This window comes from Anomaloglossus baeobatrachus, chromosome 8, assembly GCF_048569485.1.
Source record: "Anomaloglossus baeobatrachus isolate aAnoBae1 chromosome 8, aAnoBae1.hap1, whole genome shotgun sequence".
NCBI lineage: Eukaryota > Metazoa > Chordata > Amphibia > Anura > Aromobatidae > Anomaloglossus > Anomaloglossus baeobatrachus.
In genome coordinates this window covers 29,400,370-29,414,716 of record NC_134360.1, presented here as the reverse complement: position 1 = coordinate 29,414,716, position 14,347 = coordinate 29,400,370, and the positions used below count along the sequence as shown (strand labels likewise).

The 14,347-nt window shown below is 51.1% G+C and overlaps 1 protein-coding gene across 1 annotated transcript in view; it reads left to right on the top strand.

Moving 5' to 3' along the window:
* The window catches only part of TMF1 (TATA element modulatory factor 1), a 130,051-nt gene that overhangs the window by 103,342 nt on the left and 12,362 nt on the right, over positions 1-14,347 (top strand). The window contains exons 11-15 of the mRNA XM_075321398.1: positions 5,104-5,296; positions 7,017-7,086; positions 7,162-7,254; positions 7,720-7,839; positions 9,865-10,020. Of these exons, the coding sequence (XP_075177513.1) occupies positions 5,104-5,296; positions 7,017-7,086; positions 7,162-7,254; positions 7,720-7,839; positions 9,865-10,020 (632 nt within the window). The remainder of the gene's footprint in view (positions 1-5,103; positions 5,297-7,016; positions 7,087-7,161; positions 7,255-7,719; positions 7,840-9,864; positions 10,021-14,347) is intronic.

The window sequence follows — 14,347 nt, the reverse complement described above, 5'->3', positions numbered from 1 at the left end:
GCAGCAACAGAACCCCGCTGTGAAATCTCTGGGGACCCCACATTTGCTGTGGTAGCCCCCACCCCACACACTGGTCCTCCCCCTGCAGCACCCTGCTCTCTGCTTATCCCTGCAGAGGGCAACAGATCCCAGCTCACAGGCTGGTTACTTGCAGAGGCATTGTCACACCTTTCTCTGACCCCCTCCCCTGTCACAGCTGCAGCTGAGTGTGTGTCTATGGTGTCTATGCAAGCGGAAATATCAGAGTTCACTCCCTCCTCCCTTACATCATTCATAGATAACACATTAACATTGTCCGGAGGCATGTCAATACTGGCTGAAGGTTCAGCCCTTGGTTGGGGCCCAAACTGGGAGGTTATCTGCCCCAAATCTGTCCCAAGTAGCACGTTTGCAGGGATCCGATCAGTTACCCCCACCTCCCTCACCCCTCGCCCTGCGCCCCAGTCCACATAAATGTCAGCAACAGGCAGCGCCGGGTCAATGCCTCCAATCCCGGAGACAGCGAGGGTTTTTCCAGGGATCAAGTCTTGGGGGGACACCATCTCAGGCCGCACCAGAGTCACCTCCGAGGCGCTGTCTCGCAGTCCTATGGTCACAGACTGGCCGACGGTGACAGGTTGGAAGCTGTCCAGGGACCTACCACCACCCCCACCCACACAATACACCTTGGGCGGCCCTTGGGACGGGGACGGAGCCGGGGCCTTGGGACGCTGAGGGCACATGGCCTTGAAGTGTCCAGGTAGGTTGCACTGGTGGCACCGTCTTGGCTCTGCCACGGGCCTGGAGAGGGGAGTTGAGGGGGACACCCCCTGCAGTCTAGGGGCAGGTGGGGCAGTCGCAGAGTTCATCTTACCCCCTCTCCAGGTGCTGCTGGTGGCTGCTCTCCTGGCTTCAGGAGCCCGATTGTTGGTGTAGTCATCTGCCAGGGCAGCTGTAGCCGTGGATCCCTTTGGCTTCTGGTCTCGGATGAACTGGCGGAGATCCTCAGGGCAGTTCCACAAGAGTTGCTCCGTGATGAACAAGTCCAGGATCTCCGGTCCGGTGGAAAGCTGCAGGCCTTGGGTCCAGTGGTCGGCAGCTCGGGCAAGTGCCCGCCGGTGGTCAGCCCAGGAGTCCTTTGGTCCCTTCTGCAGCGTCCGGAACTTCTTGCGGTAGGACTCCGGGGTGAGGTTGTACTGTTGGATCAGGGCCCGCTTGATGGTGTCGTAGCCCTGATCCGCCTCAGCAGGCAAGTCCCCAAGGATATCCAGGGCCTTACCCCTTAAACGGGGGGTCAGGTATTTGGCCCACTGGTCCTTGTTCAGATGGTGCTGCAAGCAAGTCCGCTCAAAAGCAGTCAAGAAAGAGTCCAAGTCTCCATCCTTCTCCAGCACTGGGAAGTCCTCAACACGGACCTTTGGAAGTTTGGTGTCTTGAAGGTCACGTGTGGCTGATGAGGGCCGGAGCTGAGCTAGCTGCAGCTGGTAGTCACGCTCTGCCTGGCGCTCTTCACGCGCTGCCTGCCGCTCTGCCCTGCGCTCTGCCATGAGTATCTCGTAGGTATCCCGGTCTCCAGCCTGGAGAAGGGCCATAGCCATTTGAAGAAGGCTATCCGAGCCTCCCAGGCTCGGTGGAATGGCACGTGGTGATCTGCGGCCCGCTGCGGAGCCTGGTGCTTCACTGTCCATTGCAGAGCGGAGGGCTGGCATCTGGCTCGTTGAGGAACCTTGGGCGAGCTCCTCCTCATCTTGTCCAGCAGTCCCAGGTTGTGCGATGTCCTCTGCAGAGCTGTTCTCTGGCGTCGGGCTCCTGAAGGGCTCGTGGACAACCTCCTCATCGTCTCTGGCCTGAGCATCGGCCATTCCTTTGGCTTTGCTCCTGGTGCTATCAGCCATTGTTGCAGACTTTGGTCACTGACACAGAACTGACACCTGATGCCTCCACACACCTTACAGTATCTGCACTCTGACACTCTAGTGTTGAGCTAGTCTGAAGACCCCAGCAGCCACAGCTGCTGCAGGCAGTCTTTAGTGTCTGGGAGTATGGGTCTCACACTCACACACACTATTATCTCGATCCCACCGCTTGCCACCAATATGTCACAAACCACCGGGGGGGTCACTCAGAAATCCCCCGCGCTGGCTACCAGTACGTCACAATCGGGGGGTAGCAAGGGGGTGTCACCCCTCCTTTATACCTCCCGACAGACAGAGCACATGACGCGCTCTCTAGCGCCCCTCTTATAGTCAGGCCAATTATGGAATTGCCCGACAATAAGCAAGGAGGCCGCTATACTACTTATGCCGATTATTGAAGGGTCCCCGGTGAGAGTAGGGTATATATTCCCCCGACCTCCGCGGGCGGAATATATAATATCTTCCCGAATCTCACTGGCCTCCCCACAATAATCCTTGGCACAACTCGCTGCCACCAACCGCTTCACGGTAACTATTAGCCGAACACACAGACGTGGGATTCAAGATCGAGATAACAGAACAGCCCAAGATTAATTATATAATTTAATCGCCTAAAGCACACTAGAAACTACAATATATACAATAGGGAATCTACAGAATATACAGTTATGTCAGAGTACAGTTACAGATAAAGCATGGTTTACAACAGGTATGCAATTCAATCAGTTACCTTGTGTGTCTGGCCACAGGGGGGCGCTGTAGACCAGGTTTCCAGGAACTCTCTCACAGGTCTGTCCCAACCAGGCCCCCGAGCAGAAGAACGCTGGAAAATGGCCGAAGTAGGGTTATCAACCTGGGCAGATCCAGGTCCCCTCCTACCTTAGTGACCTCACAGGGAAGCACTGCCACTCCCCCTGCATGGATCAGAATTATCCAGCAAAGGGGATTTTGGCTATAACTTTGCCTGGGAGCGTCGTAGGCAGACGCCAATGCTCTCATTGTGACAGTTATGAATTTAGCTACAGAACGAGGGGACTCATGACCTGTCTACGAGTTCCCATATGGCTGATATCACGCCTGGGGCATTTCCCAATGTCCTGCTCCCATAAAAAGGGGGTGCCGGCATCGTCCACATGCGGAGACACCATTTTTATGGTTGCCATATTTATCGGAAATATGGCTTGCGAGATATGAACCATTTTTTACTGGAGTCGTTCTGTCTGGCTATTTCCAGAGCCTTGCTAATTAGATAGCAGCTCCTACTACAGGGTGACGGCAGGGAGTCATCCTGTGTCCATTGTCCCAAAGCCACCTAATTTCCATATCACAGGACATGGCCATGGAGTTTGTTGCTAAACCAGTTGTGTGGGGGAAAGGGGGGTTGACACCAGGAGAGGGCTTCCTGACATACTTGAATATCATGATTTATCGTCATCTCTCCGGATTTACTTCACACCTTCCTTCAATCTGGAATGGAAAAGGGTTTGTCTCTCGGCTCTCTTAAGGGACAAGTCTCTGCGCTCTCTGTCTTTTTTCAGAAGCGCCTAGCCAGACTTCCACAGGTTCGCACGTTCCAGCAGGGGGTTTGCCACATAGTCCCTCCTTACAAGCGTCCGCTAGAACCCTGGGATCTGAACAGGGTGCTAACGGCCCTTCAGAAACCACCTTTCGAGCCAATGAGGGATATTTCTCTTTCACGCCTTTCGCAGAAGGTGGTCTTCCTAGTGGCAGTCACTTCACTTCGGAGAGTGTCTGAGCTAGCTGCTCTGTCATGCAAAGCCCCCTTCCTGGTGTTTCACCAGGACAAGGTGGTTCTGCGTCCGGTTCCGGAATTTCTCCCTAAGGTGGTATCCCCTTTTCATCTCAATCAGGATATCTCCTTACCTTCTTTTTGCCCTCATCCAGTTCACCAATGTGAAAAGGATTTGCATTTGTTAGATCTGGTGAGAGCACTCAGACTCTACGTTTCTCGTACGGCGCCCCTGCGCCGCTCGGACGCGCTCTTTGTCCTTGTCGCTGGCCAGCGTAAAGGGTCGCAGGCTTCCAAGTCAACCTTGGCTCGGTGGATCAAGGAACCAATTCTTGAAGCCTACCGTTCTTCTGGGCTTCCGGTTCCTTCAGGGCTGAAAGCCCATTCTACCAGAGCCGTGGGTGCGTCCTGGGCATTGCGGCACCAGGCTACGGCTCAGCAAGTGTGTCAGGCGGCTACCTGGTCTAGTCTGCACACTTTCACGAAACACTATCAGGTGCATACCTACGCTTCGGCAGATGCCAGCCTAGGTAGGCGAGTCCTTCAGGCGGAGGTTGCCCACCTGTAGGACGGAGCCGTTACGGCTCTTTTACCGAGGTATTCTTTTACCCACCCAGGGACTGCTTTTGGACGTCCCAATTGTCTGGGTCTCCCAATTAGGAGCGAAAAAGAAGAAGGGAATTTTGTTTACTTACCGTAAATTCCTTTTCTTCTAGCTCCAATTGGGAGACCCAGCACCCGCCCCTGTTCCCTTCGGGCTGTTGTTCTTTTGTGTACACATGTTGTTCATGTTGAATTGTTCTTGGTTCATGGTTTTCAGTTCTCCGAACATCCTTCGGATTGAATTTACCTTAGACCAATTTATAAGTTTCCTCCTTCCTGCTTTTGCACCAAAACTGAGGAGCCCGTGATGCACGGGGGGGTGTATAGGCAGAGGGGAGGGGTTACACTTTTTAAAGTGTAATACTTTGTGTGGCCTCCGGAGGCAGAAGCTATACACCCAATTGTCTGGGTCTCCCAATTGGAGCTAGAAGAAAAGGAATTTACGGTAAGTAAACAAAATTCCCTTCTTTTCCTATTTTCCTCCTCTAAATTTGGGGTGCGTCTTATAATCCAGTACAGCAGCAAAAGGGATGAAGGGATGGGACTCCGCACCAATACTGTATGGTACCATACAGTATTGGTGCGGAGTCCCATCCCTTCATCCCTTTTGCTGCTGTCTTGGACTACGGACCTGCCTGTCCGGGGGATTGCGTGCGTCCATTCCCGCCTGGAGGTCATCACACGGGTGAGCTGAAAGCTACATTTTCTCTTATAATCCAGTGCGTCTTATAAAACGAAAAATACGGTGACTCCCTTTTGTGGATAGCCCCACTATATCATGTACCGGCGGTTAGGTTTGCGTACGGTAACCACTCCTTTTAAGCCTTCACAATTAACCCTTTCTGCTCTTTACAGCCGAATCACAAACTTGGTTGGCATCTGCTATAGAAAAAGAGCGAGCGGCAACGGAGGAGCTTCTGTCTGCGAAAACTCAAATCTCGGCCATCGAGTCCCAAAATAGCCTTCTCCGCCAAGAGAAGAGCCGCTATCAAGCGCAGCTAGAGGTGGAGAAGTCCAGGTTGTCAACTATGGAGGAGGAATACAGCAGGTATTGTAGGGGCAACATAGGGTCTCCCCATATTGCCAAACTGTGCATCCAAGTATCCTTTATGGCAAACCTAAAGAGGATGGTGGCACCATGTTTCTGCTGCACAGGAGCTTATGAAAAATGACTTTGTGACCATGTTGGTTCCTTGAGTGGTAGCTGCACACACACTGCACACGTCTGCTTGCTGTCAGTGAGTGGAAATATTCCCCAACATCTCTGCTTGCTGTCAGTGAGTTGGTTCCTTGAGTGGTAGCTGCACACATACACTAAGTATCTGTGCACTTCGGCATTTCTTGGCAAAATGTTGTCATTACTGCTACTCAATGCTTTATTATGACGACTAATGCAAAAATCATATAAAGTCCCACTGTCCAAACCCGTCCTTCACCAAGCAAAAATGGCATGTATATGAAGGATCGGGTCTCCCAAACTATTTTCTGGTCAGCAGCTTTGTCATCTATATTAAAGGGAAGGTGTCGTCAAAAAAAAAATGTTTTTTCAATAACTGAAAAAAAATGTAAAGTATTAATGTTTTAATATTATGTGTAAATATTTGATTTTAATCCAAAAAAATAAAAAAAATCATATTTTCCACTTTTAAACACTAGGGGGAGCAGCTGCTGAAATTCTACTGCAGAGGTACTGTAGAAATATCTCACATTACAGCTGCAGTAAAAGTGGTGCAATCTGCTCTCCTGTGTGTGATGTCACAGCTGCCCCTTGCAATCTGGGTGTTTACAACAGGATAAGGGAAGATGACGTTTAGGATCACAGTGCGGAGCCATTTTGTTGTGGCCACAGAGTGATCCCTCTTTCACACATCAGTTTTTTGCCATCAGGCACAATCGAGTTATTCTCCAACACGTCTGCTTGCTGTCAGTGAGTGTAAATATTCCCCAACATCTCTTTGCTATCAGTGAGCAGAAACATTCCCCATCATCTGTGCTTGTTGTCAGTGAATTGAAACATTTCCCACAACCTCTGCTTGCTGTCAATGAATGGAAACATTCCCCAACACATCTGCAGTGAGTGTAAATATTCCCCAACGTGTCTGTTTGCTGTCAGTGAGTGTAAATATTCCCCGACATCTCTGCTTGCTGTCAGTGAGTGGAAACATTCCCCATCATCTGTGCTTGTTGTCAGTGAAGTGAAACATTTCCCACAACCTCTGCTTGCTGTCAATGAATGGAAACATTCCCCAACACGTCTGTTTGCTGTCAGTGAGTGGAAACATTCTCCAACATCTCTGCTTGCTGTCAGTGAGTAGAAACATTCCCCATCAAGTGTGCTTGTTGTCAGTGAATTGAAACATTTCCCAACATGTCTGCTTGCTGTCAGTGAGTGGGAATATTCTCCAACATCTCTGCTTGCTGTCAGTGACTAGAAAACAATTGCGGGGGATCTGCCTCAATTTTTTTTAAAATCTAATAAATTTGACATATTTAGAACAGTCAAAGAAAAAAAAATATATTTTTTAAATTTGGTACGTGACAAGAAAAGTCTCAAGTTTAGCTCCTAGCTGTCACAGCTCTGTAACTTTTTGCCATATCACATTTCAGGATAAAAAGTCTTCAGTGTATTGGTGTTGCAGTTCATTTATCTGACCACTAGATGGCGCCAGACACTGTACATATCGCGTTCTTCATCTCTATAGATGCCAGTTATCTTTTCTCATCTCCATTCTCATGGTTCTGACGCATTTTTTTTCTTTATTCATCAGAAATCAAGTGGAACTGGAGAATCTGAAGATGGAATACAGGAAAACGGGGGAAGAAGCCAGAAGAGAAAAGGTGAGATTGTGTTTCTGCTTCCTTAGTGCATCTTTTGTATGCTGGACCCTGTTCAAACTCGGACGTTGTTTGCAGGCTTTACTAAACAGCCAACTAGAGATGGAGAAGATGAGAGTGGAACAGGAGAAAAAGAAGGTCATGCTGGCCCAAGAGGCTGCCAAAGAAAAGGTAATGCTCGTCTCCACTGCGATTGCTCCCATCAGACTCCATTTTAAAGGGATCCTGACACCAGATTTGGGGCCTATAAGCTGCGGCCACCACCAGTGGGTTCTTATACACAGCATTCTAACATGCTGTATATAAGAGCACAGGCCGCTGTGTAGAATGTAAAAATCACTTTAGGTGCGGAGCGGTGCAGACTGGTCGGATGGGAGTCTCCGTTCTCTAGTATCGGCGCCTCCTCTTTCAGCCATCTTTGTCCTCCTTCTTCTGAAGCCTGGGTGCATAACGCATCGTACGTCATGCACACGCACCAGCATTGAGGTCCTGTGAAATTGTGAAAATTAAAAGTTTGCAGCCCGTGACACACATTGTGCCTCCATTTAGCAGATTTGCTGTTTTTCTGTTCTGATTTGTCAGTGTAATTTCACGTTCACGTTCATCCATCTAAATGACTTTTGCTTATTTGCTAAGGAGCGTAAATCTTACGGATTTCCCACCCCTGAGACTGGTGCCACCACACCGACATTGTCCCGCTCCAGTTCGATCAGTGGTCCGGATTTGGCAGGGTTACAGACCTCCCTCCTATCACAGGTAATGAACTTTCTTTTATTCTTTGTCCTATTATATATTTCCCCATTGCTGATTTTCCATCACTTACTGTCTCTTGCACTCTTGGCGCTGCAGAGATGGTGCTGTGACTATAGGGGTATATAGATGACGTTGTGGGGGTATATAGATAACGTTGTGGGGGTATATAGATGACGTCGTGGAGGTATATAGATGACGTCGTGGGGGTATATAGATGACGACGTGGGGGTATATAGATGACGGCGTGGGGGTATATAGATGACGACGTGGGGGTATATAGATGACGACGTGGGGGTATATAGATGACGACGTGGGGGTATATAGATGACGTCGTGGGGGTATATAGATGACGTCGTGGGGGTATATAGATGACGTCGTGGGGGTATATAGATGACGTCGTGGGGGTATATAGATGACGGCGTGGGGGTATATAGATGACGGCGTGGGGGTATATAGATGACGTCGTGGGGGTATATAGATGACGTCGTGGGGGTATATAGATGACGCAGTGGGGGTATATAGATGACGGCGTGGGGGTATATAGATGACGGCGTGGGGGTATATAGATGACGGCGTGGGGGTATATAGATGACGGCGTGGGGGTATATAGATGACGACGTGGGGGTATATAGATGACGACGTGGGGGTAAATAGATGACGACGTGGGGGTAAATAGATGACGGCGTGGGGGTATATAGATGACGGCGTGGGGGGTATATAGATGACGGCGTGGGGGGTATATAGATGACGGCGTGGGGGGTATATAGATGACGGCGTGGGGGGTATATAGATGACGGCGTGGGGGGTATATAGATGACGGCGTGGGGGGTATATAGATGACGGCGTGGGGGTATATAGATGACGGCGTGGGGGTAAATAGATGACGACGTGGGGGTAAATAGATGACGGCGTGGGGGTATATAGATGACGGCGTGGGGGTATATAGATGACGGCGTGGGGGTATATAGATGACGGCGTGGGGGTATATAGATGACGGCGTGGGGGTATATAGATGACGGCGTGGGGGTATATAGATGACGGCGTGGGGGTATATAGATGACGGCGTGGGGGTATATAGATGACGCAGTGGGGGTATATAGATGACGCAGTGGGGGTATATAGATGACGCAGTGGGGGTATATAGATGACGGCGCGGGGGTATATAGATGACGACGCGGGGGTATATAGATGACGACGCGGGGGTATATAGATGACGACGCGGGGGTATATAGATGACGACGCGGGGGTATATAGATGACGACGCGGGGGTATATAGATGACGACGCGGGGGTATATAGATGACGACGCGGGGGTATATAGATGACGACGCGGGGGTATATAGATGACGACGCGGGGGTATATAGATGACGACGCGGGGGTATATAGATGACGACGTCTGGGTATATAGATGACGACGTGGGGGTAAATAGATGACGACGTGGGGGTAAATAGATGACGACGTGGGGGTAAATAGGTGACGACGTGGGGGTAAATAGATGACGACGTGGGGTATATAGATGACGACGCGGGGGTATATAGATGACGACGCGGGGGTATATAGATGACGACGCGGGGGTATATAGATGACGACGCGGGGGTATATAGATGACGACGCGGGGGTATATAGATGACGACGCGGGGGTATATAGATGACGACGCGGGGGTATATAGATGACGACGCGGGGGTATATAGATGACGACGCGGGGGTATATAGATGACGACGCGGGGGTATATAGATGACGACGCGGGGGTATATAGATGACGACGCGGGGGTATATAGATGACGACGTCTGGGTATATAGATGACGACGTGGGGGTAAATAGATGACGACGTGGGGGTAAATAGATGACGACGTGGGGGTAAATAGGTGACGACGTGGGGGTAAATAGATGACGACGTGGGGTATATAGATGACGTTGTGGGGGTATATAGATGACGTTGTTGGGCTTGATGTGGCTTATCTTCCTGTAGCTGTGATCGTCCATTAATTCTGAGCTTTTACACCTTCTGTTTTCTATACTTATAGGAGGATTCCCATGATCCGCTTTGTGGCCCTATGAACATGTCGGTCGGCAGCAGCAGCAACCTGTACGACGCGGTGAGGATGGGAGCCGGCTCCAGCGTCATCGAAAATTTACAGTCTCAGTTAAAATTGAGAGAAGGAGAAATTGCACAGTTGCAGGTAATACTTTTTTTTACTGAAAAGGGTTGTCCAGGCTTGATACACTTGTCTGTGGTGTGGTGCGCACACTGTCAGGATTCCCCAGTATTACCGGTATTTTTTTTGCAATTTTTTTTTTATTTTTATATTAAGAAATTGCTAAAATTTTGCAGTTTTCCCTTTTGGCGACGGTCCCTCATTATTCATTATTACACATCACTAATTTTTTACGGACATCAATGGTTTAGTTTCTTTGCCCCTGTGCAGTGGATTGGTTGTTACCGACATCTGGTGAGAAATTCATATCAATAGAACCTTTTAGAAATATATTTAATTAAGAGTTAAACTACCTACCAATAGATGCAGCGGGTGAAATAAGCATTGAACGTCATTAATTTCCTAAGTATTGAGGTTCTATATTTCGCCTTCATTTACAAATCCGTTTTTCTTCGGCGCTCCATTGGGAGACCCAGACGATTGGGTGTATAGCACTGCCTCCGGAGGCCACACAAAGCAATTACACTAAAAAGTGTAAGGCCCCTCCCCTTCTGGCTATACACCCCCAGTGGGATCACTGGCTCACCAGTTTTCTGCTTTGTGCGAAGGAGGTCAGACATCCACGCATAGCTCCACTGTTTAGTCAGCAGTAGCTGCTGACTATATCGGATGGAAGAAAAGAGGGCCCATATGGGGCCCCCAGCATGCTCCCTTCTTACCCCACTTGTGGTTTGTAAGGTTGAGGTACCCATTGCGGGTACGGAGGCTGGAGCCCACATGCTGTTTTCCTTCCCCATCCCCCTGAGGGGCTCTGAGGAAGTGGGATCTTACCGGCCACCAAGCCCTGAGGCCGGGCTCCATCCACAGACCCATAGAACCTGCTGGATGTGGAGCGGGAGTGCCGTTCAGGGACAAGGCCCTGCAACTTTCAGGTACTCTGTGTCCCCGTATGGCAGGCCACGCACACCCCAGGCTTGCTGGGTGTGCTAGTGCGCCGGGGACGGTAGCGCTGTGCGCTGGGCTTATAGTCCCCGCAGATTACTGGGGGACTTTATGTGTGTGGATCGCCGCGCCGACCGCCCCTGGAGCGGCGGCGCAGCTGCGACTTGTAGTGCGCCGGGGACGCGCCGACCGCGCTTTTACGGCGGCGGCGCTTCTAACTTTAGTCCCCGGTTTTCTGCGGCCTAGCTCCGCTTCGTTAACGCCCCCCACCCTGTCAATCAGGGTAGGGGAGAGACGTTGTTCAATCGGCAGCGCCGAGGGCTGGAGCACGATTTACATGCTCCAGCCCTCTCACTGAGCACAGTAGGACACAGGCTTCGCGCTTTTTCTCTGTGCACGCCCTAGGCCCGCCCCCAGGCTTGCAGCTCCCCAGGACGCCGGCAGCCATTATACACATGCAGTCTGGCTGGAGAACGGACGCAGGCTCTGGGGGACCCAGGCTAGGGGTTTCTGGCGACCACACACCCGCGTTTAGCGGGCGGTAAGCAGCACATACGTGCGGCCCCACTAGTGCCACAGTGTTATATTTTTCGCTGTACCAGATATATTTATATACTGCACTGTACGGTCGCTTCTTGGCTGTACACCCTATATTGCTTTGAGGAGACAACAGCATGTCATCCGCAAAACGCAAGGGTGCCAAGGCACGGGCTGTATACACGGCTTGTACAGCATGTGGGGCTAATCTACCAGCAGGCTCCAACGACTCTCATTGTGTGCAATGTTCAGTCCCAGTGGCACTTCGGCAGCCAGAGTCTATGGTGATGGTAGCCCAGGCAGAGACGCCTGTGAACCCTGCCCCGGTGACGGGGACAGAATTTGCAGTCTTTGCTGATAAAATGTCTGTGACTATGACAAAAATCCTGGAGACCTTGCAGTCCAGGCCAGTTGCTCAGACCATAGACACTGCTGTGTCTATGTTCCCCGGTCCCCCTCAGTTGGAACTAATCCGTACTTCAAGGGGGTCCCAGGCATCACAGGCTGAGGGCTCTGACTCCGATGACAGTCCCAGTCCGCCTAAGCGAGCTCGCTGGGAGAGACCCTCCACGTCATCACGCGGATCAGGGTCTCAGCGAGAAGGGTCCCTATATGATGGTTCAGAGGTGGGTGATCAGGAGTCTTGTCCTGACGCCGCACTCAATTTGGATACGCCAGATGGTGACGCCATGGTAAATGACCTTATAGCGGCCATCAATAGGCTGTTGGATATTTCTCCCCCAGCCCCTTCTGCAGAGGAGGCAGCTGCACAGCAGGAGAAATTCCATTTCCTGTATCCCAAGCGTAAATTGAGTACTTTTCTGGACCACTCTGACTTCAGAGAATCCATCCAGAAACACAATACTTATCCGGACAAGCGTTTTCTTTTTCGCTCCTAATTGGGAGACCCAGACAATTGGGTGTATAGCTATTGCCTCCGGAGGCCACACAAAGTATTACACTTAAAAGTGTAAGGCCCCTCCCCTTCTGGCTATACACCCCCAGTGGGATCACTGGCTCACCAGTTTTGTGCTTTGTGCGAAGGAGGCAACACATCCACGCATAGCTCCACTGTTTAGTCAGCAGCAGCTGCTGACTATGTCGGATGGAAGAAAAGAGGGCCCATACAGGGCTCCCAGCATGCTCCCTTCTCACCCCACTTCATGTCGGAGGTGTTTGTTAAGGTTGAGGTACCCATTGCGGGTACGGAGGCTGGAGCCCACATGCTGCTTTCCTTCCCCATCCCTTTTTACAGGGCTCTGGGTGAAGTGGGATTCTATCGGTCTCCAGGCACTGAGGCCGTGCTCCATCCACAGCCCCTGGTATCTGCTGGACATGGAGCGGAGTATCTTCAGGGACATGGCCCTGCTACATGGAGGTACTCTGTGTCCCTGTGGGGACCGCGCAGACACACGGCAGCACTGCTGGGTGTGTTAGTGCGCCAGGGACAGCGGCGCTGTCCGCACTAGTGCCATCGCACACCACAGCGTTGCTGGGTGTGTTAGTGTATTGGGTGACTACTGCGCTAACCGCCGCTGCCATTTTTATTTAAGGCGCCGCTGGGATTTGTGGTGCGCCGGGGACTTCCGCGCCGGCCAGCACTGATATGCCGGCCGCGCTTATTAACTCGAGTCCCCGGCTTCTGGGCCTAGTCTCCCTTCGTTACCGCCCACAGGCCTGACAGTCAGGGTAGGGGCGTGACGCTGCATAGCACAGCAGCGCTGAGAGCTGGAGTATGTTTTGCATACTCCACCCCTCTCACTGTGTGCACTGTGAAACCGGATTCCCGCACTTTCTCAGGCACGCCCACGGCTTCCTTCTCTGCACAGGACGCCGGCAGCCATTAGTGTCAGTTTCTGTACGATACAGAGACAAGTGTGGAAGACCCTGGCATTCTGATAGTCACACAATCGCTGCAACAGGCGTTAGGCAGCACCTGTGGTGCTAACCCCACTAGTGCAGAAGTGCACTTATAGATATGCTTGTACTATATACATTGCACTGTTTGGTCGCACGTTGTATATACCCTCCTGGATTGTGCGGAGGAGTTATCAGCATATTCTCTGTGTAAAACAAAGGTGCAGAACCACATGTTTTTCTATGCAGCCGGTACAGCATGTACGGCTATACGGCCGGCAGGTTACATAGCCCCCATTGTATCCAACTCAGCCGGAGTCTCTGCTAATGGCCAGAGGATGAGGACGGTGTCTGCAGTATTTACTGACAGATTTTCTGAGACTATGGCTATGATACTAGAAGCCTAGCAGTCCGGACATGTCTCTCACAACATGGGCACTGTTGAATCATTGATCCATGGCCCCCCTCAGTGTGAACAACTAACAGCTCCGGGAATGTCACACGCATCCCAGAGTCACGGCTCTGCACAGACGTCAGTCCCAGACAGCCTAAGCGGGCTCACTATGAGCGGCCCTCGGTTTCATCAGGGTCCTAGCAGAAGGACTCTCTGTGTAATGAGGCGGAAGTAGCGGCTCAGGAATCTGATCCTGAGACCGCTCTCAATCTGGATACACCTGATTGTGACGCCATAGTAAATAATCTTATAGCGTCCATCTATAGAATGTGGGTTATTTCTCACAGCTCCTCCAGTGGAGGAGTCAGCTTCACGTATTTTTCTGGACCACTCTGCCTTCAGAGAGGCAGTCCAGGAACACCACACTTATCCAGATATGCGCTTCTCCAAACGGCTTAGGATACACGTTATCCCTGCCCCCTGACGTGGTCAAGGACTGGACCCAGTGTCCCAAGCGGCATCCTCCAATCTCCAGGCTTGTAGCTAGATCCATAGTTGCAGTGGGAGATGGAGCTGCACTTAAAGATGCCACTGACAGACAGATGGATCTCTGGTCTAAAT